The sequence below is a fragment of the Bolinopsis microptera genome, chromosome 11 (genome assembly GCF_026151205.1).
Source record: "Bolinopsis microptera isolate Bmic1 chromosome 11, MBARI_Bmic_1.0, whole genome shotgun sequence".
In the NCBI taxonomy this organism is placed as follows: Eukaryota; Metazoa; Ctenophora; class Tentaculata; order Lobata; family Bolinopsidae; genus Bolinopsis; species Bolinopsis microptera.
Genome location: NC_087082.1, coordinates 18735349 through 18763284, shown reverse-complemented (window position 1 = coordinate 18763284; position 27936 = coordinate 18735349). Strand labels below are relative to the sequence as shown.

The 27936-nt window shown below is 40.3% G+C and overlaps 2 protein-coding genes across 2 annotated transcripts in view; both read right to left on the bottom strand.

Annotated features, from left to right (window-relative positions):
- Positions 1 to 1490: 1490 nt before the first annotated feature.
- LOC134823176 (dyslexia-associated protein KIAA0319-like protein) lies at positions 1491 to 26147 on the bottom strand. The gene is made up of 22 exons (XM_063834539.1): positions 26099 to 26147; positions 25837 to 25958; positions 25484 to 25643; positions 24519 to 25247; positions 24137 to 24263; positions 23079 to 23224; positions 16575 to 16636; positions 16236 to 16457; positions 15570 to 15686; positions 12407 to 12544; positions 11454 to 11523; positions 9084 to 9151; positions 8805 to 8881; positions 8485 to 8577; positions 5159 to 5361; positions 4538 to 4718; positions 4190 to 4362; positions 3945 to 4051; positions 3388 to 3574; positions 2965 to 3057; positions 2638 to 2779; positions 1491 to 2451 (listed from the first exon to the last, which is right to left on the bottom strand). The coding sequence occupies exons 1-22, from the start codon at positions 26130 to 26132 to the stop codon at positions 2034 to 2036; spliced, it is 3669 nt and encodes a 1222-aa protein (XP_063690609.1). The 5' UTR covers positions 26133 to 26147; the 3' UTR covers positions 1491 to 2033.
- LOC134823189 (polyunsaturated fatty acid 5-lipoxygenase-like) overlaps positions 23895 to 27936 on the bottom strand; it is a 1185970-nt gene continuing 1181928 nt past the window's right edge. Inside the window, exon 3 of the mRNA XM_063834571.1 lies at positions 23895 to 24112. The gene's annotated coding sequence lies outside the window, so the exon portion shown is untranslated. The remainder of the gene's footprint in view (positions 24113 to 27936) is intronic.

Here is a 27936-nt window from a genome sequence, read left to right as displayed (position 1 = left end):
TCGGTACGTCATTTTAGAGGCTTTTAGTTTCATTGTAACTACTATTATAAGGGGGTTGGTATTAGAGGAATGGCTCTGAAGTTAGAACTATCTTTTTTCATGGCATCATGATATTAAGTTGGACTTACAGCGTAATACAATAATACATCTCACTCAAAATTTGTTAAAACTACAAGATTGAAGATCTCCCAAATTTTAAATCTATTACCGTCGAATACACCTATTAATCAGAAAACTATTTATTTAGATATTTATACAATTACAAATATCATAACTTACCGGAACTAAAATCGCCTCGCTCGACTAGCGCAGCGCTAAGTCCCCGAGTTTGGGCGTCCAAAACACACCCAGCCCCGGTTGCGCCCCCTCCTATCACCAACACATCAAACTCTTCAGTCTTAAGACGAGATAACTGTTGTGTTCTGTTAGGTACGGGAGGGAATGATACCGCGTCTCTAACTTTAGCCTTTGTTTGGTAGGGGTTGTCCCACTTGTAGACGGTTACACCCCCGGCCAGCCCTATTGCTCCGGCTATCAGGGCCCTCTTCATGCCTTATCCTACCTCATCCTACAGTGAGATATGAGTTAGTAATGTGTAATGTTACCTCATCCTACAGTGAGATATGAGTTAGTAATGTGTAATGTTACCTCATCCTACAGTGAGATATGAGTTAGTAATGTGTAATGTTACCTCATCCTACAGTGAGATATGAGTTAGTAATGTGTAATGTTACCTCATCCTACAGTGAGATATGAGTTAGTAATGTGTAATGTTACCTCATCCTACAGTGAGATATGAGTTAGTAATGTGTAATGTTACCTCATCCTACTGTAAGATATGAGTTAGTAATGTGTAATGTTACCTCATCCTACAGTGAGATATGAGTTAGTAATGTGTAATGTTACCTCATCCTACAGTGAGATATGAGTTAGTAATGTGTAATGTTACCTCATCCTACAGTGAGATATGAGTTAGTAATGTGTAATGTTACCTCATCCTACTGTAAGATATGAGTTAGTAATGTGTAATGTTACCTCATCCTACTGTAAGATATGAGTTAGTAATGTGTAATGTTACCTCATCCTACAGTGAGATATGAGTTAGTAATGTGTAATGTTACCTCATCCTACAGTGAGATATGAGTTAGTAATGTGTAATGTTACCTCATCCTACAGTGAGATATGAGTTAGTAATGTGTAATGTTACCTCATCCTACAGTGAGATATGAGTTAGTAATGTGTAATGTTACCTCATCCTACAGTGAGATATGAGTTAGTCATGTGTAATGTTACCTCATCCTACAGTGAGATATGAGTTAGTTATGTGTAATGTTACCTTATCCTACAGTGAGATATGAGTTAGTGGGACACGTGGTGTCGGGGTGGAACCAAGGTGGAACTAAGACCATTTGATATTGAATTGTCATAAGTTATTAGTATTTAGGCAGGATGGATATTAGGAAATAACAACAACTTTGGTTTTCGTTGAAAACATTCCGATCTACAGAAAGTAGCGAGATTTATCATGAAGGAGTATATCATCATTTACTCATTCCTTAAATACTATACAAATACACAAATGTAATGGTGATCAAACCCAAAAAGTTGCTTTAAAATTATTTAGAAAACCGGCTTTAAGAATTTTAAAACATGTTTACAAAAAAAAACGTTTATCTTTTGTCGTACCAGGTTCATAAAAGAATTGATAATATGGCAGTGTTGTCATGGTAACATAATTAGTAACCATGACTACTGATAGATGACATAAAATCATAATCTTAAAAATGGTAGAACAAAAGAAAAAATTATCATTTATTCTGTATTCTGTCTAGTTCTGCTGAATAAATTGAAAGAAAGGCAAGTGGTAACACAACTTATCGAAAGATTTTATTATATAATCAACAGATTAATCGACTGGCAATGGAATTTAAAATCAAACGCAATCTGATCTGGTATTATCATTCGTTAACTCATATCTGAAAAACCCCAAAAATCACAATAAAAAGATTTTAAAAAGACAAAAAAAACCAAAATTACTTCCTTTTATCGGACTTGTCATTTGGTTTAACAGCATTAATGTTACTGAGAACATTAGCTGGCTTGAAACCATTAGCCTTTGGCGTTAAACTGCGAGAAGAGGATTTCTTCCTTGCTTTCATCTTAAAGAACTCATCCTCATCCGAGCTCCCACTATTAAAGTTCACGCCCCTCCCTGTTTCCTCCTCCAACTGCTTATACTTCTTCCTCCTTCTCAGCTGATCGTTCCTGAGAGACCACACATACCACACGATGTAAACAATAATGAAGCACACTATGATCAGCAGTGAGACGATCAGCCCGAAGTAGATCTTGCTCCACTCACAGTTGCTGAATTGCCGTCCGGCGGACGCGCGGAAGAAGTTTTCTATCCAGAACTTGTCGCACGTGCAAAGACGGGTAGCATCGGAACAGCTGTGGAGAGGGTTATCAAGGTTATCGTACTAAAATCTTCAAAATTTATTTTTTCCTGTACGATGATAAAAACTATGATCGTTTTAGATACATAATGTATCATTAAGAGTAATGTCCAAATACACGGGAAGGGTATTATCGTATTTTAATAAAATTTTAAAAACTGAAAATACAGGAGATCCTTACGTGCCGTGACCACTGCAGTCATTACTGCACGTGCTCGTGTCTATCACATCAAACTCGAATCCTAGCAACCGTCCATACACGGTATCTCTGAGATGTTTCACTAGGGGAGCTCCTGGGAGTATTTCACCCTTATCATTCTTACCTGAGGGAGAGAGTGGTTATCATCTTCATTTTACAGAACTGCTCTTTTAAGAGCTAAATAGCAGTCATATTACCTTATTACCATATTAGGTCATATATCGTGGTCCGGTAGATTCATTGCGTCCTAATATATAACAGAATTACTGTAACCGACTCAAATAATATCCACGAGAATTAAAGACGAACCGTAGAAGTAGACGACAACTTGGTTGTTGATAGTCCTGATACCGATAGTAACCAGTTCCCACTTTCGCACAACAGACCTCTCTTTTCCATCACCTAGTGAGGGACGGAATCTTCATTAGGCTCCTAATTATGCTCCTAATTAGGCTCCTAATTATGCTCCTAATTATGCTCCTAATTATGCTCCTAATTAGACTCCTAATTAGGCTCCTAATTAGGCTCCTAATTATGCTCCTAATTACGCTCCTAATTATGCTCCTAATTAGGCTCCTAATTAGGCTCCTTTACAGATTATAATTAAACATCTGTATATCTAAGGAATAGCATTTTGAGATGTAAACACATAAAAACACTATAAACAGTGATAAACACTGATAAAGACTGATAAAACTGTAGCAAGGTGCAATAAGTTGTAAGCACACTTACTGAAGGGCACCATGAGGATGCTAGTAAGACTATCCAGTCTCTCCTGAGTAAAGTTAGTGGGATCCTCGAACAGATAGACCTGTACGATATCGTTAGAGTGAGGGTTCCTCTCCACCGTCACAGTTAATGACGCTTTGTCTGATGCTCCCTTCTCGTCAAATACTGTCAGTGTGAAGTTGTACACTCCCTGAAAGTAAAGTGTCACAGCAGACTGGTTCCATCACAACAAAAGTTATTGTATTCCTAGTGGGTAGCGGTTTTAAATGCAGCAGAAAAAAGTGAAGCCTGACGCCGTCAGTACAATTACTCTCCCTCTCCCTCTCCCTCTCCCTCTCCCTCTCCCTCTCCCTCTCCCTCTCCCTCTCCCTCTCTCTCTCTCTCTCCCTCCCCCTCTCCCTCTCCCTCTCCCTCTCCCTCTCCCTCTCCCTCTCCCTCTCCCTCTCCCTCTCCCTCTCCCTCTCCCTCTCCCTCTCCCTTACTCTCTCTCTCTCTAGTATTTTACTACTGATCACACATCTAACGGCTGAACAGTAAACATTTTTCATCACTCAACTTACCTCAATAAGATCACAGAGTTTTAGAATGGGAGCGTGATCTGACCCACTGACTACCTGTCCTAGTGCAGGACTGTCTGGAGACCTACTCCACTCCCACATCACTATCTCTGAGGAGTGTAAATGATGGTTAGTTTACGGATAGGGTGGTCAAGAATATTTATTATAGAGGGAACAAGTGTTGAGAAAAAATAGCAAGGGCCACCGAGCCACCACAAATAGGGACCCTGAATAAAACGTAGACTTACTGTCATCATCAGTAGAATTGCTGCCGTCAATATCGACTGCAGTGTTGGGGGCGTATATCTTGATTGGAGGTCCCAGGATCGCTTTTGGGGGCTTGTTGTCGTCTTCTTTCACTGTTATTGACACCTCGTCAGTAGCCGTCACGTTATTAGTGTCCGCTACCGTCAACTTAAACCTGGAGTGTTGAGGAATATAATGGCAAAACACAATTTTATGAGTAATTTTAAGTCCTTTAACTTTAAGCGATAAGTTGAATCACGTCAGTGTGTTGGACCCCCCCCCCCCCCCCCCCCAGGTGTGCCACTCACCTCAGATCAACAAGATCTCATTGAACTGACAATGTAACCTACCTGTACGAGCCAACTGACAGGCCATTAACCAGCAACTTAGTGGAGTTCTCATTCTGCAGCGTGATCCCCTTGCCCCCTGATATCTGTTCCCAGTGGTAGTGTAGTATACCAAGGGGTGATATGCTTTTAGATCCGTCCAGCTCGGTGCTCCTGTCTGGTGCTACTAGCTCCTTGTTGTCACCTGGTGGTACACATGGTGAACTTTTCATGAAACATGATAATTTGTAACAATAATATCTATCATCTTCACCTACAAACTTATAAACGTCCTAAAAGTAATAAACACAAAACCTACCAGCGTCAGCTTTAGAAGGACCCTTTTCAGCAGGCCTGACAGTAACAGTTGTGCTTGCAACCCCCTCCCTCCCTCCCTCCCTCCCTCCCTTCCTCCCTCCCTCCCTCCCTCCCTACCTACCTCCCTCCCTCCCTCCCTCTCTCCCTCCCTCCCTCCCTCCCTCCCTCCCTCCCTCCCTCCCTCCCTCCCTCCCTCCCTCCCTCCCTCCCTCCCTCCCTCCCTCCCTCCCTCCCTCCCTCCCTCCCTCCCTCCCTCCCTCCCTCCCTCCCTCCCTCCCTCCCTCCCTCCCTCCCTTCCTCCCTCCCTCCCTCCCTCACTAAACCTACCAGCGTCAGCTTTAGGAGGACCCTTTTCAGCAGGTCTGACAGTAACGGTTGTGCTTGCAACCCCCTTCTGATTCTTCTTATCGTATACTGTGAGCGTGAAGGTGTAAGTTCCTTCCACCAGGTTGGCCAGGGTTAGGTTGGAGATCGTAGTGCCGGTCATATCTCCCGTTTTCGGGCTGTCTGACGACTTCTGCCACTCCCATCTTAGGAGGGTGTTACGTGTTTAGAAAGAGAAGTATCAAGATAATATTATATGCAATATGCGCATAATATTATAATTATACGCAATTACATAGTAACAGACGATGCAAAGAACTGAACTTTGAGCAAAAACTTTACAAAAACTGGAAAACGGAAAGCAGCAATGGCCAACGTATGTAAACATAAAGTGGGAGCACTCTCTGGTGTAAATTAAGAATAGCACTGACCACCTGGTGCCAACATTTACTGACTTTAAGTCCGTAGAAACCGGCTCTATGAAAGTCATCACAGGATTTCCGTATAATAAATGAAATATTAAATGCCGGGACAGGTTAAAGTTTCTAACACAAATCTAATCATCAATCCGTCGATGTATAACGTTGACATAAAACTCTAGAAGGTCTGTATTAAGTATAACTTTGGAGGGCAGAAAATGGTCTTAAGAAAATCTATAGATTCTACAGAATGCTAATTATATTCAAGGTAATAATAGCAATTATTCTAATTGTGGCTCCATCATGAAATCTTGATTCTGAGGCCATAAAAGCATAAAGGGTATTCTATTACAAAATCATTGCATTATGGTTTGGAAATATGGGTAGTAAGTTGAAAAGGAGGTGTTCAGGTGTTGTTCAGGTGTTGTTCAGGTGTTGTTCAGGTGTTGTTCAGGTGGTGTTCAGGTGTTGTTCAGGTGTTGTTCAGGTGTTGTTCAGGTGTTGTTCAGTGGTGTTCAGTGGTGTTCAGGTGTTGTTCAGGTGTTGTTCAGGTGTTGTTCAGTGGTGTTCAGGTGTTGTTCAGGTGGTGTTCAGTGTTGTTCAGGTGGTGTTCAGGTGGTGTTCAGGTGTTGTTCAGTGGTGTTCAGGTGTTGTTCAGGTGTTGTTCAGGTGTTGTTCAGTGGTGTTCAGGTGGTGTTCAGGTGGTGTTCAGGTGGTGTTCAGGTGTTGTTCAGGTGGTGTTCAGGTGGTGTTCAGGTGTTGTTCAGGTGGTGTTCAGGTGGTGTTCAGGTGTTGTTCAGGTGTTGTTCAGGTGGTGTTCAGGTGGTGTTCAGGTGGTGTTCAGGTGGTGTTCAGGTGTTGTTCAGGTGGTGTTCAGGTGGTGTTCATGTGTTGTTCAGGTGTTGTTCAGGTGGTGTTCAGGTGGTGTTCAGGTGGTGTTCAGGTGTTGTTCAGGTGGTGTTCAGGTGGTGTTCAGGTGGTGTTCAGGTGGTGTTCAGGTGTTGTTCAGTGGTGTACAGTGGTGTTCAGGTGTTGTTCAGTGTTGTTCAGGTGGTGTTCAGGTGTTGTTCAGGTGGTGTTCAGGTGTTGTTCAGGTGGTGTTCATGTGTTGTTCAGGTGTTGTTCAGGTGGTGTTCAGGTGTTGTTCAGGTGGTGTTCAGTGTTGTTCAGGTGGTGTTCAGTGTTGTTCAGGTGGTGTTCAGGTGTTGTTCAGGTGGTGTTCAGTGTTGTTCAGGTGGTGTTCAGGTGGTGTTCAGGTGGTGTTCAGGTGTTGTTCAGGTGGTGTTCAGGTGTTGTTCAGGTGGTGTTCATGTGTTGTTCAGGTGGTGTTCAGGTGGTGTTCAGGTGTTGTTCAGGTGGTGTTCAGGTGTTGTTCAGGTGGTGTTCAGTGTTGTTCAGGTGGTGTTCAGGTGGTGTTCAGGTGGTGTTCAGGTGTTGTTCAGGTGGTGTTCAGGTGTTGTTCAGGTGGTGTTCATGTGTTGTTCAGGTGTTGTTCAGGTGGTGTTCAGGTGTTGTTCAGGTGGTGTTCATGTGTTGTTCAGGTGTTGTTCAGGTGGTGTTCAGGTGTTGTTCAGGTGGTGTTCATGTGTTGTTCAGGTGTTGTTCAGGTGGTGTTCAGGTGTTGTTCAGGTGGTGTTCAGTGTTGTTCAGGTGGTGTTCAGGTGGTGTTCAGGTGTTGTTCAGGTGGTGTTCAGGTGTTGTTCAGGTGGTGTTCAGTGTTGTTCAGGTGGTGTTCAGGTGGTGTTCAGGTGGTGTTCAGGTGTTGTTCAGGTGGTGTTCAGGTGTTGTTCAGGTGGTGTTCATGTGTTGTTCAGGTGTTGTTCAGGTGGTGTTCAGGTGTTGTTCAGGTGGTGTTCATGTGTTGTTCAGGTGTTGTTCAGGTGGTGTTCATGTGTTGTTCAGGTGTTGTTCAGGTGGTGTTCAGGTGTTGTTCAGGTGGTGTTCATGTGTTGTTCAGGTGTTGTTCAGGTGTTGTTCAGTGGTGTTCAGGTGGTGTTCAGGTGGTGTTCATGTGTTGTTCAGGTGTTGTTCAGGTGGTGTTCAGGTGTTGTTCAGGTGTTGTTCAGGTGTTGTTCATGTGTTGTTCAGGTGTTGTTCAGGTGGTGTTCAGTGTTGTTCAGGTGTTGTTCAGGTGTTGTTCAGGTGTTGTTCAGGTGTTGTTCAGGTGTTGTTCAGTGGTGTTCAGGTGTTGTTCAGGTGGTGTTCAGGTGTTGTTCAGGTGGTGTTCAGTGTTGTTCAGGTGGTGTTCAGGTGGTGTTCAGGTGGTGTTCAGGTGTTGTTCAGGTGGTGTTCAGGTGTTGTTCAGGTGGTGTTCAGTGGTGTTCAGGTGTTGTTCAGGTGGTGTTCAGTGGTGTTCAGGTGTTGTTCAGTGGTGTTCAGGTGGTGTTCAGGTGTTGTTCAGGTGGTGTTCAGGTGTTGTTCAGGTGGTGTTCAGTGGTGTTCAGGTGTTGTTCAGTGGTGTTCAGGTGTTGTTCAGGTGTTGTTCAGTGTTGTTCAGGTGGTGTTCAGGTGTTGTTCAGGTGTTGTTCAGTGGTGTTCAGGTGTTGTTCAGGTGTTGTTCAGGTGGTGTTCAGTGGTGTTCAGGTGTTGTTCAGTGGTGTTCAGGTGGTGTTCAGGTGTTGTTCAGGTGGTGTTCAGTGGTGTTCAGGTGTTGTTCAGTGGTGTTCAGGTGTTGTTCAGGTGGTGTTCAGGTGGTGTTCAGTGGTGTTCAGGTGTTGTTCAGTGGTGTTCAGGTGGTGTTCAGGTGGTGTTCAGTGTTGTTCAGGTGGTGTTCAGGTGGTGTTCAGGTGTTGTTCAGGTGTTGTTCAGGTGTTGTTCAGGTGTTGTTCAGGTGTTGTTCAGGTGTTGTTCAGTGGTGTTCAGGTGTTGTTCAGTGGTTCCTTACTTTGGCAGGAACCCAAAATAACTTACTTTGTTATTTCGTGGTCATCTTTGCTGCCGTTGCCGTACAGAACAGCGGAATTCTTAGGTAGAGTAAGAACCAGAGCAGAGGAAACTTTAGCACTGAAAGTAAAACAGTATCAAGATAAGAAAGTACGGATAAAAGTACGTGGCATTGACAATGTTGATATGCATTGACGGAATTAATATGCATGTTACATATTATAATGGCAGTAGTTGTAAAATATGTAATACTTTTCTTACAAGCAACTTGACATAAAAATGTAGATAGAATATTCTTAAAGTGAAGTGTCAGTGCCACTGGCACAGTGCTAGGTTTGTAGTTTTACCTGGGAGGGAAATCGTCCTCAGCCAAAATGAGCACTGATTTAGAGGCCGAGCCAGTCAAACCAGATTTATCTTTCACCTGTGTTTATTTTAGCTATTAGTAACCATAGTAACTACTATTAGTAACGCAGGAGTTAAGTTTAGGTTCAGGAAGTGGTGGGGCTATAATTCAAATGGCGACTGTAGAAATAATATATTTAGTTTTATATCGGTTAACCCTTGTTAACTCTTACCTAAAAATCAGGATGAACCCCCTCCCCCCTCCCCCCTTTAACTCTTACCTCGAGTTTGAACTTGAATTCCCCTTCTCCTTGTGAGACTTTTACGTGTAACGTATCCGTAGTTTCACCTGAAAAGTTACGTTTTAACTGTTAATATACCTCAAGTTACTGCTCTAGTGACTACTCTAACATCCTGACGCTCTAGTGACTATTTTAGTGGCTACTCTAACATCCTGACGCTCTAGTGACTATTTGCCAAATCCGTAAGTTTTGCATCGTCCGAAGACGGTTGCTTCCACAGCCTCTTCTAGCTCTATCATTCGCATGTTCCCACAAGACGAGATTACGTGCTAGCATTTCAGGATGCCTGATTAAATTTTTATGTCCCGTCCAGAATATTTCTGTTAGGCCTTTTCCAGTGTCCGAGTTTCTCAACCGTAGAGTAAAACCAATTCGCATGCCGCGATGAACAATAAGTACCGGTGTGATCAGATCAACGCAACATGACAAGTTAATATGAAATAAATAAGAAATGCGCGCGCAGAACACGCAGCATGTGACGCATTGTATCTAACAGAATATATTATCGCGCCTTCCGACTAAGATAACAAGTAGACCTTATTTCGTCGAAATAATATTTCGGGGGGGGGGGGGGGGGGGGGGGGGGGGGGGGGGGGGGGGGGGGGGGGGGGGGGGGGGGGGGGGGGGGGGGGGGGGGGGGGGGTTACCCTGATTTTTTTGTGAAACTTAGTTTCGAGATAGCAGTTGACCAACAAACTAGGACCGGTGACCGAACTTTTGAGGGGGTCCCGGACCCCAACCGCCAAACGGTGCCTGCGGGGCAGCCACGCCCATATTTGATCCAAATTAGGCCCAATTTAGCCAAATACCCTGAACATGCCCAAAACCCAGATTTTAGGTGCTCTACTTGTAGCTAGTGGTCCCCTGAACTCGTATATGAATTTTCATCAAGATTGGACAAAAAATGACTGAGTTATGCGCCAAAAACCATATGACCATATTTGGGCATACGCACCAAATTTGATCGATTTTGGCCCATAAATTGGTCAAATATCAATATTTTTGAATGAAACCAACTTTATATGGAAGATAACCCTATACTACAGATTATCTATGATTATCAGCTCAATATCTACCTAACTGTGGATTCTGTGTTCAAATAGTTGCAAAAAATGAACAAAATCGCCCATATCTCAGTTCGCGATATTTGCAAAACTGACTTCGCTCAAAACAATAGAACTCAATAGGGTTTCAATATTTTTTCATGAAATTTTCAGAATCAACGTAGAATCGCATTTCGACCTTAAGTTTTAATATGGAATTTTGAGTTAGGCCTTTAAAAAAATTTGGCGGCCAAATTCTGAAATTTGCCGGGCATTTTTCAGAATTTGGCCGCCAAATTTTTTTAAAGGCCTAACTCAAAATTCCATATTAAAACTTAAGGTCGAAATGCGATTCTACGTTGATTCTGAAAATTTCATGAAAAAATATTGAAACCCTATTGAGTTCTATTGTTTTGAACGAAATCAGTTTCGCAAATATCGCGAACTGAGATATGGGCGATTTTGTTCATTTTTTGCAATTAATTGAACACAGAATCCACAGTTAGGTAGATATTGAGCTGATAATCATAGAGAATCTGTAGTATAGGCTTATCTTCCATATAAAGTTGGTTTCATTCAAAAATATTGATATTTGACCAATTTATGGGCCAAAATCGATCAAATTTGGTGCGTATGCCCAAATATGGTCATATGGTTTTTGGCTCATAACTCAGTCATTTTTTGTCCAATCTTGATGAAAATTCATATACGAGTTCAGGGGACCACTAGCTACAAGTAGAGCACCTAAAATCTGGGTTTTGGGCATGTTCAGGGTATTTGGCTAAATTGGGCCTAATTTGGACCAAATATGGGCGTGGCTGCCCCGCGGGCACCGTTTGGCGGTTGGGGTCCGGGACCCCCTCAAAAGTTCGGTCACCGGTCCTAGTTTGTTGGTCAACTGCTATCTCGAAACCAAGTTTCACAAAAAATTCAGGGTGAACCCCCAGCCTTAACTTACGGGAGAACTCATATGTAAGCGGCGTAACTTCATATCAAATTATAAATAAACAAGTAAATTATATTACTTATAACGCACTATACGTTCTCAGCATTATTGATAGCCGAAATAGAGTTCACGATAACAAATAGGAATTTTATAGTGTGATCATATAACGCAAAAAACAAAAACCAATTTAATAAATAACAATTATGTACATTTTCCTCATCAGATGATTGTAAAACTGACCACAGAGGTAATACCTCAGTCAGTATAATGTAGCCTGCAAAATTGCGCAAACAGTACAATTGTTGTGAATAATACATTTCCGAAAGCATGATGAAAGATTATGAGAAATATATTAATTACCGATGAGCTTGACGAAATTCTCACTGCTTGCTACTGGTCTAGCCTCTATGGTCCATGCGTAGGAAACTATCTGCAATGGGTTTATTGTGAGGATTTCATTTAATATCAGAGTTGGGGAGGGGTGGGGTCAGTGAGATGTTTAATGCTTTTATTTAAGAGCTGATTGGTTATAATTATAAAAATGACCTTATGTCCCATAATTTAGCCCTAATTGAGACTTGAACCGGTTTTACCAGTTTCCGGACTGAAAACTTACATCTTACTTTAGCATGTTATGGAAACAAATATTCTGCTAGATTGAGATTATGCTAGTTAATGTTTAACTCTGCCTTTTATTTGTGTCTAACCCTAGCAATACTTATATTTACCCCTATAAAGCTATAATTGGAAGATACTTGTTATAAAATTCTCTTTATAAACAGATATGGGCGTATCTATACCAAAGTGTAAAATAACCCTCATTGGTATTGTAATATTATAGTATTATGTAAGTACGTGTTATTTCGACCATTGACTGATGAGGCAGACATCATGTACCATTATTCACTATTATTATACAACTATCAGTATTAATATGATGCTATCGCATGTGTAATAATAGAGCTAACGTTTAAAATAAACAAGTCGCCTCAAGATAAATGAGTTTAGAATCTTAAGATTTATTTTAACAATAATTGTAACTGGTACACATTGAATTATACATTATATGTCTATTATTGATGGTAGTCATGTACACATGAAAATGACGCGAGGTTTAGTGACTCGTAGTCACAAGAGTTACAATACAATTATTGTTAAAATAATATACATATTATGTACACTTCAGCACGACTTCAAAGTTAGCATTTCCAACTTTCCAATGCAAATAACAAGGTTAGAATAAAACCTTTAAAATCATCGTAGAACTTTATAGAAAATTGTATTTTAAAGTAAAACAGTGCAATAACTGGTACCTTATCATCATCGTGACTATCAATTCCGTTGAGGGAGAACTCGGCAGGAAGTTTGAAAGATACTTTGCCGGCAGGTTTAATAACGGCAACGGGTGCTTTGTTCTCCGTTACTGTAGGTAACACCTTTAATTTCACAACCTGAAAATGTGAGCTTTAGTTTGCGGTACTGCAGTAGGTAACACCTTTAATTTCACAACCTGAAAATGTGAGCTTTAGTTTGCGGTACTGTAGGTAACACCTTTAATTTCACAACCTGAAAATGTGAGCTTTAGTTTGCGGTACTGTAGGTAACACCTTTAATTTCACAACCTGAAAATGTGAGCTTTAGTTTGCGGTACTGTAGGTAACACCTTTAATTTCACAACCTGAAAATGTGAGCTTTATTTTGCGGTACTGTAGGCAACACCTTTAATTTCACAACCTGAAAATGTAAGCTTTAGTTCGCGGTAAACTGAATCCTGAGTAGTAGAGTTGCAACGTCACATATCTAGGAATCACCCTAACTCTTGAGATATATCAAGAATATGCACAATGTTCCAAACGTACTACAAGGATTTACATTTGGAATACATTTGTATTGACTACTGCACTGGGATTTATCATTTATTACAAAATGTACAAATCTTGATTATATACAATATAGATATTGTTCATAATATCAATATACTACGAATCTTACTCATAGGAAAAATATTAAACTGTCAACAGACACGTCTTCTCCAAAATGTATCAGCCTATCTGTTAATTTAATAGTCCCAGTAGTAACTAGTAATTAGTAACTAGTAACTAGTAACTAGTTACTAGTTACTAGTTACTAGTTACTAGTTACTAGTTACTAGTTACTAGTTACTAGTACTAATGCTGGTAGTACCCACACATATAATAAACATGTGTCTGAGGAATTTACACCTATCTAAAACTAGGCTTAACATTTCAACTGATGAATGTATACATGGTATAACGAAAGGAAAACACACATTTTCACAGTCTCCTCAAACATTTCTTTCTTTATTAGTTTATTTAATAACCACAAAAGAAATGTACCTGTTTTTTTCCTGGTTAATACTCAGATTCAGCCAGCTAAATGAATATTAAGGGGGCCGGGGGGGGGGGGGTCTTCATCAAAATTCTCTCGAAATTGACTTTATAGTTGTTTCTGATAGAGGGGAGTGATATCTATCAGCTGTTTTTGATCCCATGGAAAAATATTGTTCCTAGCCGAAATTATTGCCGGTCAAAGGTCAGCGCTTATGTGTAATTGTATTGCGCAAGCGATTTTCAATCGCGCGCCCTGAAAATCGAGTCTAAAAATCTATCCTCTCCTACAGTTTATGAGCAATCACCCTAAAACTTTCAGGATGTGTTTTAAGGACCATTTAGAAGAGATTGTCGGGCCAGAATTTTGAGATAGGCCTTAAAACATTTTTTAATCGATTTTGAAAATCTTGGACCTGAAAAAATCGTCAAAAAACGAGGTCCAAGATTTTCAAAATCGAATAAAAAATGTTTTAAGGCCTATCTCAAAATTCTGGCGCGACAATCTCTTCTAAATGGTCCTTAGAACATATCCTGAAAGTTTCAGGGTGATTGCTCAAAAAATGTAGGAGAAGATAGATTTTTAGACTCGATTTTCAGGGCGCGCGATTGAAAATCGCTCGCGCAATACAATTACACATAAGCGCTGACCTTTGACCGGCAATAATTTCGGCTAGGAACAATATTTTTCCATGGGATCAAAAACAGCTGATAGATATCACTCCCCTCTATCAGAAACAACTAAAAAGTCAATTTCGAGAGAATTTTGATGAAGACCCCCCCCCCCCCCCCCGGCCCCCTTAAACACAAGAACTACGCTAAACAACAGCTGCTGAGACTGCTACCCACTGAAACACAGTAAAACACGTACTGACTGTGAGATAACAGGTGTTCAGAGGAGGAGGAGGACTATATGAAGTGATATTTAGATAGGGTAACAGAAGAGTTAGGAACATCCCTTAGTTGCAGTTACTATTATAAAGTGTGTCTTTAGATTTGTTTGGAGAAGCTAATCATACACAATTTAGGCTCTTCGAATAAAATATCATCTTCAGAGAACCTCTTCAAATTATTTGTTATATATATAGTAGTGTTGCAAGTATTACAAATTATAAAGTGTGTTCTGATGATAGGAATTATTGTCCCACACCTGTTTACTGAACTTATATAATGTTCGTTATCAGACAATGTGTAAGTTATTTATACTTAATAAATTAACTTAGTTTTAAAGATAGATCAGAATCTTTTAACTGAATGATGGTATTGATACTTGGACGGTCGTGATTATAACACTGTACCAAATACAATACTTTACATATTATTACATTAATTTAATGACTAATATGTGCATATTAAATATTCATGAGTCATTATTCACCATGTTCGATGATCTGCAGCTGTTATATAAACGCGAGTGTAGATTGAAACGCGTCCACTTCAATGTTGTCTAACACTAATAATTATTTAATGACTTTAAACTTTAAATAAACGTTATAGGCGAATTTACACGTATCTGCCATTATAATAGACTGTGGGATTTTAAAATAAAATATGTTACTCAATAATTCATGTCAATTCTAACATTTTTTATGAGATAATCTTTTTAATAACTCCAATTTAACTTATTATAGTCTAGTTGTTATTCAATACCAGTACTGTACACAGCTTCTTCAGGTATAAAATGATATTGTCGTGTATACGCATTGTTACTGTTCAGAGTGTACATGTAAAGTAGACACATTGTTCAGTGTATAAAATATATACACTATTATACAATATGTAACATATTCACATGGAGAGATGGAGCCACCAACAATTGAGCACAAAATATTACGTCAGAGGCTTGAGTCAACAGGAAAGAACTATGTACAGAAAATACTACCAGTTATAAGCGTGTACTCAGTACTGTATGTACTGCATGTTACATGTACAAGACTCAAATTGAGTTTATAAAATAAAAGTTTAAATTTATACCACTTAAGAAGACCCCGAATCTATGTCAACTTGAGAAAAATTCAACCCTCAACTCTCCAGTTGGTTGGGAATTCCAGCCCATAAGGCCATGGATCTACTCAAATTCTGTTGTGCTATTTTCAAATCAATTAATCTAGTAGTTGTAAATAAGTACCTTGGTGTGATATTCGTTGTGTATCCCCAGCACGGTCACTAAGAACACATACTCTCCTGCGACCAGCTTACTTATGGTAACTCGAGACTTGGTCAACCCTTCCACTAATGAATCTCCCTGGTGATTACGCATCGATTAGTTGATTAGTTAGTTAATCAATCGGGTGAAGTTTAGCAAATATAGCAGCAAGGTTTGAAAAACGTGCAAGACAAGTATTGGATAATCGTGTAAATCACGTAAATCTGCAAATCTGCAATTTACGAAAACAACAGCGTTGATTCGAGGCCAAAGCTGAAAAAGCTTCTCCCACAATCTCAACCAACAATCCAGAACTCTAAACAACCCCTAAATTACACTAAACTGGAGCCATCAATTAAAACCCGATATATTTCAGAACAACTTGAGTGCAGTTATACCTAATTACGACTAATCTAGACGACCCTAACAATAATTTCTTAACCAAGTTCCAGTACCCTCAGTTTACTAGCCAACTAAAACCAAACTCACCCCGGCCAAGTTCCAGTACCCTCAGTTTACTAGCCAACTAAAACCAAACTCACCCCGGCCAAGTTCCAGTACCCTCAGTTTACTAGCCAACTAAAACCAAACTCACCCCGGCCAAGTTCCAGTACCCTCAGTTTACTAGCCAACTAAAACCAAACTCACTCCGGCCGGGTTCTTCTGTTGCTCCCACTTGTAGGCGTAGTAGTTATCATTCTTAGAGTGCGCGGGAGCCACAGACACGGACATTGTTGCGGACTGTGCAGGAAGTTGCACTGTCACGTCCTCACTGGTCAGCACTATTGCGCTCGCGTTCCCTGTGCAGTCACCGGTTGGTTTAACGCGCAGCTTGCCGGGAATGCAGAAACACTGCTTCTTGCTGCTCACCTGGGTCAGCGGTTCTATTAGAGATCAACTTTTAAAATATTATACAGCTTTAAAAATATACAGCAAACTGTAAACCGATTTGATAAAATGGTGATGTGAGAATAAAATATAAATTACCTGTTTACACTGTTCGTTGGTTGGACACCCCGCGTTTTTAGGCTCCGTAGTGCAGTCAACAACTGTGTGGCAATATAAAGTAGGTAAGAGGATACAGATACAGTAGATTAATATGTACAGTGCAGTAATACCCTGATTAACTGCGCCCCGAATTACCGCAAACCCCGATTTACCGCACGGATAAATCCTTTCCCCGAATTTTTCTTCTAATTCACTAAACAACTTTTTTCGAATAATTTAACTTTTTTTCCGACAGTTTTGATTTTTTCCCGAAAATTTGTTCGACAATGTTTTTACGTCTGAAATTAGCTCGTTTTATGTTATCAACATATTATTCAGTACCTGGAAAATCTTCATCATCAGGGTCATCCTGAGGACATATTATCTACATTCACTGTCTAGGTCTGATAGTAATAAAAGTAATAATAAATATAATAAGTAAGAAATATAGATATAAAACAGGAATTCTTTTCCTCCTGATCTAACTTTTCTAGATCCTACTGAACAGTTGTTAGTATAGTATCAGCTGACGACGGGGTTCGCATGCCAACGACTGATCGTGGCCCCATTCCTTCACTATTATCTACTCACTACAATGTTTTATCAGACCGAGCGCTGTCATCTGCTTACGAGGTGATAAGGGAAGCAGATAAAGTTAACAATCTCACATACCATGCCAATTATTCTCAGCTGATATAATTGGATGTATTCTAGAATCTAGATGTCATGAAAAGTTGTTACTTTTGAATTGCTAAGTATTTGATCATTAGACTATAAAAAATATCACTTTTAATTCTATGGATTTCAGGCCTTATCATATCTTTCCGTTCCCACGCCCCACGGTAAATCGGGGGTTTACTGTGATGCTTCTAGAACAGAACTACGGGAGTAAGTTTACAATAAAAGGCCAGCTCAATTTATCGCCCAACTCATTGAACTAAACCTGACCTCATTTTAATACATAATATTTTAATAATAGACGATTGTGAGATTATAACATTTTTTATAAATAACAGATGTAGCACTTACCAGTCCTGCAGAATATGCCCTGTGCCACATAGTCCTTATCACTTACCAGTCCTGCAGAATATGCCCTGTGCCACATAGTCCTTATCACTTACCAGTCCTACAGAATATACCCTGTGCCACATAGTCCTTATCACTTACCAGTCCTGCAGAATATGCCCTGTGCCACATAGTCCTTATCACTTACCAGTCCTGCAGAATATGCCCTGTGCCACATAGTCCTTATCACTTACCAGTCCTGCAGAATATACCCTGTGCCACATAGTCCTTATCACTTACCAGTCCTGCAGAATATGCCCTGTGCCACATAGTCCTTATCACTTACCAGTCCTGCAGAATATGCCCTGTGCCACATAGTCCTTATCACTTACCAGTCCTGCAGAATATACCCTGTGCCACATAGTCCTTATCACTTACCAGTCCTGCAGAATATGCCCTGTGCCACATAGTCCTTATCACTTACCAGTCCTGCAGAATATACCCTGTGCCACATAGTCCTTATCACTTACCAGTCCTGCAGAATATACCCTGTGCCACATAGTCCTTATCACTTACCAGTCCTACAGAATATACCCTGTGCCACATAGTCCTTATCACTTACCAGTCCTGCAGAATATACCCTGTGCCACATAGTCCTTATCACTTACCAGTCCTACAGAATATACCCTGTGCCACATAGTCCTTATCACTTACCAGTCCTGCAGAATATACCCTGTGCCACATAATCCTTATCACTTACCAGTCCTGCAGAATATGCCCTGTGCCACATAGTCCTTATCACTTACCAGTCCTGCAGAATATGCCCTGTGCCACATAGTCCTTATCACTTACCAGTCCTGCAGAATATACCCTGTGCCACATAGTCCTTATCACTTACCAGTCCTGCAGAATATACCCTGTGCCACATAGTCCTTATCACTTACCAGTCCTGCAGAATATACCCTGTGCCACATAGTCCTTATCACTTACCAGTCCTGCAGAATATGCCCTGTGCTACATAGTCCTTATCACTTACCAGTCCTGCAGAATATACCCTGTGCCACATAGTCTTTTATCACTTACCAGTCCTGCAGAATATACCCTGTGCCACATAGTCCTTATCACTTACCAGTCCTGCAGAATATACCCTGTGCTACATAGTCCTTATCACTTACCAGTCCTGCAGAATATACCCTGTGCTACATAGTCCTTATCAGTTACCAGTCCTGCAGAATATACCCTGTGCTACATAGTCCTTATCACTTACCAGTCCTGCAGAATATACCCTGTGCCACATAGTCCTTATCACTTACCAGTCCTGCAGAATATACCCTGTGCCACATAGTCCTTATCACTTACCAGTCCTGCAGAATATACCCTGTGCCACATAGTCCTTATCACTTACCAGTCCTGCAGAATATGCCCTGTGCCACATAGTCCTTATCACTTACCAGTCCTGCAGAATATACCCTGTGCCACATAGTCCTTATCACTTACCAGTCCTGCAGAATATACCCTGTGCCACATAGTCCTTATCACTTACCAGTCCTGCAGAATATACACTGTGCTACATAGTCCTTATCACTTACCAGTCCTGCAGAATATACCCTGTGCTACATAGTCCTTATCACTTACCAGTCCTGCAGAATATACCCTGTGCCACATAGTCCTTATCACTTACCAGTCCTGCAGAATATACCCTGTGCCACATAGTCCTTATCACTTACCAGTCCTGCAGAATATACCCTGTGCCACATAGTCCTTATCACTTACCAGTCCTGCAGAATATACACTGTGCTACATAGTCCTTATCACTTACTAGCCCTGCAGAATATACCCTGTGCTACATAGTCCTTATCACTTACCAGTCCTGCAGAATATACCCTGTGCCACATAGTCCTTATCACTTACCAGTCCTGCAGAATATACCCTGTGCCACATAGTCCTTATCAGTTACCAGTCCTACAGAATATACCCTGTGCTACATAGTCCTTATCACTTACCAGTCCTGCAGAATATACCCTGTGCTACATAGTCCTTATCACTTACCAGTCCTGCAGAATATGCCCTGTGCTACATAGTCCTTATCACTTACCAGTCCTGCAGAATATACCCTGTGCCACATAGTCCTTATCACTTACCAGTCCTGCAGAATATACCCTGTGCCACATAGTCCTTATCACTTACCAGTCCTGCAGAATATACCCTGTGCCACATAGTCCTTATCACTTACCAGTCCTGCAGAATATACCCTGTGCCACATAGTCCTTATCACTTACCAGTCCTCCAGAATATACCCTGTGCTACATAGTCCTTATCACTTACCAGTCCTGCAGAATATACCCTGTGCCACATAGTCCTTATCACTTACTAGTCCTGCAGAATATACCCTGTGCCACATAGTCCTTATCACTTACCAGTCCTCCAGAATATACCCTGTGCTACATAGTCCTTATCACTTACCAGTCCTGCAGAATATGCCCTGTGCCACATAGTCCTTATCACTTACCAGTCCTACAGAATATACCCTGTGCCACATAGTCCTTATCACTTACCAGTCCTGCAGAATATACCCTGTGCCACATAGTCCTTATCACTTACCAGTCCTGCAGAATATGCCCTGTGCCACATAGTCCTTATCACTTACCAGTCCTGCAGAATATACCCTGTGCCACATAGTCCTTATCACTTACTAGCCCTGCAGAATATACCCTGTGCCACATAGTCCTTATCACTTACCAGTCCTGCAGAATATACCCTGTGCCACATAGTCCTTATCACTTACCAGTCCTGCAGAATATGCCCTGTGCCACATAGTCCTTATCACTTACCAGTCCTGCAGAATATACCCTGTGCCACATAGTCCTTATCACTTACTAGCCCTGCAGAATATACCCTGTGCCACATAGTCCTTATCACTTACCAGTCCTGCAGAATATACCCTGTGCCACATAGTCCTTATCACTTACCAGTCCTGCAGAATATGCCCTGTGCCACATAGTCCTTATCACTTACTAGCCCTACAGAATATACCCTGTGCTACATAGTCCTTATCACTTACCAGTCCTGCAGAATATACCCTGTGCCACATAGTCCTTATCACTTACCAGTCCTGCAGAATATACCCTGTGCCACATAGTCCTTATCACTTACCAGTCCTGCAGAATATACCCTGTGCTACATAGTCCTTATCACTTACCAGTCCTACAGAATATACCCTGTGCCACATAGTCCTTATCACTTACCAGTCCTACAGAATATACCCTGTGCCACATAGTCCTTATCACTTACCAGTCCTGCAGAATATACCCTGTGCCACATAGTCCTTATCACTTACCAGTCCTGCAGAATATACCCTGTGCCACATAGTCCTTATCACTTACCAGTCCTGCAGAATATACCCTGTGCCACATAGTCCTTATCACTTACCAGTCCTACAGAATATACCCTGTGCCACATAGTCCTTATCACTTACCAGTCCTGCAGAATATACCCTGTGCCACATAGTCCTTATCACTTACCAGTCCTGCAGAATATACCCTGTGCCACATAGTCCTTATCACTTACCAGTCCTGCAGAATATACCCTGTGCTACATAGTCCTTATCACTTACCAGTCCTGCAGAATATACCCTGTGCCACATAGTCCTTATCACTTACCAGTCCTGCAGAATATGCCCTGTGCCACATAGTCCTTATCACTTACCAGTCCTGCAGAATATACCCTGTGCCACATAGTCCTTATCACTTACCAGTCCTGCAGAATATGCCCTGTGCCACATAGTCCTTATCACTTACCAGTCCTGCAGAATATACCCTGTGCCACATAGTCCTTATCACTTACCAGTCCTGCAGAATATACCCTGTGCCACATAGTCCTTATCACTTACCAGTCCTGCAGAATATACCATGTGCCACATAGTCCTTATCACTTACCAGTCCTGCAGAATATACCCTGTGCTACATAGTCCTTATCACTTACCAGTCCTGCAGAATATACCCTGTGCCACATAGTCCTTATCACTTACCAGTCCTGCAGAATATGCCCTGTGCCACATAGTCCTTATCACTTACCAGTCCTGCAGAATATACCCTGTGCCACATAGTCCTTATCACTTACCAGTCCTGCAGAATATGCCCTGTGCCACATAGTCCTTATCACTTACCAGTCCTGCAGAATATACCCTGTGCCACATAGTCCTTATCACTTACCAGTCCTACAGAATATACCCTGTGCCACATAGTCCTTATCACTTACCAGTCCTACAGAATATACCCTGTGCCACATAGTCCTTATCACTTACCAGTCCTGCAGAATATACCCTGTGCCACATAGTCCTTATCACTTACCAGTCCTGCAGAATATACCCTGTGCCACATAGTCCTTATCACTTACCAGTCCTGCAGAATATGCCCTGTGCCACATAGTCCTTATCACTTACCAGTCCTGCAGAATATACCCTGTGCCACATAGTCCTTATCACTTACCAGTCCTGCAGAATATGCCCTGTGCCACATAGTCCTTATCACTTACCAGTCCTGCAGAATATACCCTGTGCCACATAGTCCTTATCACTTACCAGTCCTGCAGAATATACCCTGTGCCACATAGTCCTTATCACTTACCAGTCCTGCAGAATATGCCCTGTGCCACATAGTCCTTATCACTTACCAGTCCTGCAGAATATACCCTGTGCCACATAGTCCTTATCACTTACCAGTCCTGCAGAATATGCCCTGTGCCACATAGTCCTTATCACTTACCAGTCCTGCAGAATATACCCTGTGCCACATAGTCCTTATCACTTACCAGTCCTACAGAATATACCCTGTGCCACATAGTCCTTATCACTTACCAGTCCTACAGAATATACCCTGTGCCACATAGTCCTTATCACTTACCAGTCCTGCAGAATATACCCTGTGCCACATAGTCCTTATCACTTACCAGTCCTACAGAATATACCCTGTGCCACATAGTCCTTATCACTTACCAGTCCTGCAGAATATACCCTGTGCTACATAGTCCTTATCACTTACCAGTCCTGCAGAATATACCCTGTGCTACATAGTCCTTATCACTTACCAGTCCTGCAGAATATACCCTGTGCCACATAGTCCTTATCACTTACTAGTCCTGCAGAATATGCCCTGTGCCACATAGTCCTTATCACTTACTAGTCCTGCAGAATATACCCTGTGCCACATAGTCCTTATCACTTACCAGTCCTGCAGAATATACCCTGTGCTACATAGTCCTTATCACTTACCAGTCCTGCAGAATATACCCTGTGCTACATAGTCCTTATCACTTACCAGTCCTGCAGAATATACCCTGTGCCACATAGTCCTTATCACTTACCAGTCCTGCAGAATATACCCTGTGCCACATAGTCCTTATCACTTACCAGTCCTGCAGAATATACCCTGTGCCACATAGTCCTTATCACTTACCAGTCCTGCAGAATATACCCTGTGCTACATAGTCCTTATCACTTACCAGTCCTGCAGAATATACCCTGTGCTACATAGTCCTTATCACAGAAACAGTGCGCGGTGTTCTCCGACAAGGCGCACGTGGCATGATTCGGACAGGATACACCTTTACAGGTCACCTCCTTACAGACTCCCTTCTCCTTCTTATACCTGGTAAGACATAGTGTTAGTGTTGTTAGGGTAAGAGAGAATATACATTCTGTTTGTAGACAATGGTTTGTGGTATGTTGTCTATTGGTCTAGGTGTGGTAATTGGAATGATGAGTTTAATTAGATTAATTAGTTAATTAATTAATTAGATATTCAGTCTGAACAATGGCAAATTGTGAAATGTAGGATTGAAACCCTTGAGTGTTACTCCCCCGAAACTAACACTTCAATTCAATTCTGGGTATTGATAAGACAAAGCATTGCAGTGAAGTGGGAGTGTCAGGATAATATAATCCACATTCCACGCATATCACACATAATTACACATAATTACACATAATTACACATAATTACCACGCATAAATATACACTGTACTGTAACCTAAGATTCCAACTAATCCCATATCTTGTGTTTCTCGCAAGGCACTACAACAAAACCAAAACCACTGGCACAGCTTACAGAAAGCTAATGAATGTTCCAGAAAACTTCAGAGAATTCCAGTACGTTTCCAGGAAGTATTATAAAGAATTAAGAATATCAAGAGTTTAAATTCCCAATTTTTTTTTTTTTTAATTTGAAAATTTAATTAATTATTATATATATAAACTCGTTGAACTCAATAAAATAATTATCACTTTTGTATCCTTGTATCCTTGTATCCTTGTATCCTATATAAATCAAGCGTTACATTTCAGCCATGCAAAATTACAATGACATATTTTGATATACTAATTGATAAATGGTACTGCAATATAAGTTGCTTAATGTTTGGCCGGATGACAACTAACTTAAAGAGAAAAATAAACTTGATTACATAATAATTAATTCGGCTGAACCAACATATAGCAAGAGCCACATTAACGTTGGGGCCGTCAAAATTAGTCAGACTGAGTAGAATAACATTAACATACCCGTTTTGACAGCCACACGCTATTTTATTGTCGACAACAGTACACGCCGTGTGGTCACCAGGGCAACTAGTAGAAGCTTCACACATCACCTTGGCAACACATCCATCATCCTTAGTCTTTATAAAACCTGCGTCAAGAAACAATCTAAATAATTTAAATATTAATTAAAAGCGAAATTATACTTTATAGTCAAGTATGTAACAACTTTTATCAGTAGAGATGTAACAACTGTTATCAGTAACCTATCACAAAAGTTAGTGACGCTTCTTTTACAGCAAATACAAGTGAATTTCGCTCAAGATAATCATAATGACGAATAAGAAATAATTGCAAGCTAAATTGTAATCTCCTGCTAAATATAAGTTCAGAAAATTTAACGTACCTTCTTTGCAATCACACTTCCAAACGTTGTTATCTTTAACACATTTCTCTGATGCTATATCGCAATCAGGGTCACAGTTTGGTTTGTTGGCATCATCTTTGGAGTCATCTTTGGATTCATCTTTGGAGTCATCTTTGGAGTCATCTTTAGCATCATCTTTAGCATCATCTTTGGAGGCATCCTTAGCATCATCTTTGGAGTCATCTTTAGCATCATCTTTAGCATCATCTTTAGCATCATCTTTGGCTTCTTCTATAGCTTCTTCTATAGCTTCTACTTTGGCTTCTTCTTTGGGTGCAACAGTTTTAGTGTCTGATGCTTTTGTTTTCTGTTTACTAGGGGTGTTTTTGCTTTTAGAATCAGGTGCTGCAGTAGTTTGTTTGTCTTTTGTTTCTCCTGATTCTGCAGTAGTTTGTTTGTCTTTTGTTTCTCCTGATTCTGCAGTATCACTCTTCTCCTTGACTGCGTTCCTTTCAGAAGTTTCACTGCTTGCTTTCTGAACTAGTATCGTTTCATCTGATTTAGCTTGCTCCCCCTCTTTATTATTTGAATCCAATGTAACTGCACTAGTGTCTACTGAATCTGCTGTTGTCTTGTCAGAATCTTCTGAATCAACTTTAGTGCTACTTTTAGTGTCTGGTGTTTTGGTATCCTCTGCATCTTTTTTAGGATCTGCTGAATCCTTCTTTTCAGTGTCAGCTGCAGCTGAATTCGGCTTGTCTTCTTGGACTGAATTGAAATAAGGTGAAATTTGGAAATAATCAATTCTTTGATATCATGAACCTATTTTACAATTTTTAGATATAAAGTGACAATATTTATCCAAACAGCAGCCTAAAGTATAGGTTGTATACTTTAAATTTTCATAAAAAGACACCATGATTGAAGTTTCAGAATGTTCAAAACCACTTTTTAGCACAATTTCCAATGAGCAATATTATGTTTCCAAGAAATGAACAACCTACCATGTTTGGTGAGAAACGTGAAATTAGCCTTATTATCTTCGGGGTCAGCTTTAAAATCCCTCTTGCATGGGTGAGTAGTACAACTGGCTAATACACAGACATTCTTATGTAGTCCTGCTACCTCGCAACCGTCCTTTTGACAGCAACGATCAACGCAAGCCTGAAATATTGATGATATACAGATTACAATATTTTCATTTAAATACAATAGTTTGTCAGTTTGTGTTCAAAATTTGTGAGATTTTCCTATATCAGTTTTTAGTAAAGTAGCCAAATGGTACACTTGCAAAAGGTACACTTGCAGTTAAGACACTGTGCCACAATGAACTGTTATTAACAACAATAAATCTTACCTCAAATGAGAGTTTGCGGACTACCTCTGCGTCCGTGACATTAATGCCAGTTGGCACACCATCGACAGTGTCACTCTTGGTGCAAGTGATGCTGCTACCATCAACCAAACATGGTATGATCACTGAAACAAATCCGTGAAGAACCTGGATATTATATACTAGAAATTCAGAAAATTATTCACAGAAATTAGACAAATCCGAATTTGTAATAGCCAAGACATGCTCAATAGTAAATAAAGTTTATTTTACAATAACTGCTTACCAAATAACAGTGATGTTAGCCATGTAACTCTCATGTCATCCTACACAAAAGGTTAATGAAATTATTAGATTTAAATTTGTTAAATTATTTTTTAAGTTTTATCAGTCCTTCTGAAATTTGTCATGCACTTCATTGAACATTAGTGGCGAAATGGCTATTAAATCACTAAATTAGAAGCTCCTTTTCTGTTTGCTGAAAATTACCTAAAAAAATGTCTCTAATCTCTCTCTTTAACTAACAGTCCTGATCCAAATTAAAAATTTTAGTTACAATTTACTAATTTACCATATTATTACTGTGAAACACTTCTTAAAGATAATAATATGGTATTGAAATTAGCAGTAGGATCATTCCAGTGATTCTTCTACATTGGTGTAATACCTATAGAAATAATAACTTACAATATTCCGTACAATATCTTGGTGATAAACGTGCAGAGCCAAGAAGTAAACACGAAGCTCCAACAATGGAGACGGAATGCTCGATTGTAGGATTGTATCGGTTTGTTTACATCCAAATAAGGAGACAATATTGCCTGGTGGTTTGAAACATGTCTGTGAGTAGATACGTGCCCGTAGCTGCATCACATCAATACGAAACTCGGAATACAGTCACCTGATGCTAACCTGTCTACCTTGCTTATAAATAGCAAGGAGATGCAGAGGAAGGCATTATTTTCGTAACAATGTGTACTTTCAGTTTTATCTTACTCTACGTTTTTACACTGATCCGTCTTGTGGTCGCTCACGCCTGTTAGGACAAAAGTGAGAAGCGTCTATAATCCGTTATAATAAATGAGTCCGGGAATATGCTAGATAAATCTAATTCTATACCTTACGATGGTAAACAGTTCTGTTCTGGCTTTCACTCGGTACCCTCATTCTTCGATTACAATCTGTGACGAGTTTTAGCCAGATACTTGATTATTGTCTTAACGTTAAAACAGTTGACTGATTTAAATAATTTCTATATTATGAATATGCTCATGTATTATATCGACCAGATGGTCACGAAGATAAAGATAATCCTCTTCACGACTCTATTGTGGTTACCCATCCAAGGTTAACTTGTTCAAAATTGTAATATTTATTTTATATCACGGCCTTATCAGAATTAACACAGAATATATAATATACGTACACAAATTTAGTTGGAGTCCTATATGTCTCTAATTAAACTGCGAGTACGAAGTAGTGAGACACAACAATTTATCGTTGTCATTATTTCAGGTGAAATTTTAGGAGAGGTAGATGGTGAAATAAAACCTGTCTCTGTGTCAATGACTAAAGAGGCTAGCTCAAGACATGTGGCAAGTAATGCTATAGACAGGAATACAGGTACTTGGGCTTATTCACCAGGATATGACACCTGGTTTAAGGCTAAGTTAGATAAGCAGTATTGTGTAGAGGTAGTACGTCATTGGTATAATAGTAAACTTCAAACATACACATGCTCGAGGGACGCGTGTACCTGCAGTGGTTATTACTGCTACATGTGGCCCGTGTCAGTATACTCTGAGGATGGAACAGCCCCGGACAATGCTCCTTCTGATTGCATAATAGGAGACACTGTTAAATTTGATGGTCGTAATGGGATGGTTGCCATTCATGAGCTCGTTGTCATTGGGAGAGGTAGGAGTCTATATCACTGTCTTCTTATTATTGGTATTTTTCTAAAGTCAATTTAGCGATTATTGAATACAAAGCTTTCACTCTTCACAATCTTAAAATTATAATTATGATTAGAATTAATGTATGAATCATGCCTAAGTCACTACACAGTATTGTTCATCTGATCGGATGTTTTCTTTTCAGAAATATCATCATGTATCAAACCAG

Bases quoted from the DNA above. Each gene is read 5' to 3' on its own strand.
- LOC134823176 (XM_063834539.1), bottom strand. From the start codon at position 26,132: ATGAGAGTTACATGGCTAACATCACTGTTATTTG. The intron at 16,458-16,574 runs GTAATTTATATT...CCGCTGACCCAG, and splicing joins CCAACGAACAGTGTAAACAG to GTGAGCAGCAAGAAGCAGTG. The intron at 3,058-3,387 runs GTAAGTGTGCTT...GTCCCTCACTAG, and splicing joins CATCCTCATGGTGCCCTTCA to GTGATGGAAAAGAGAGGTCT.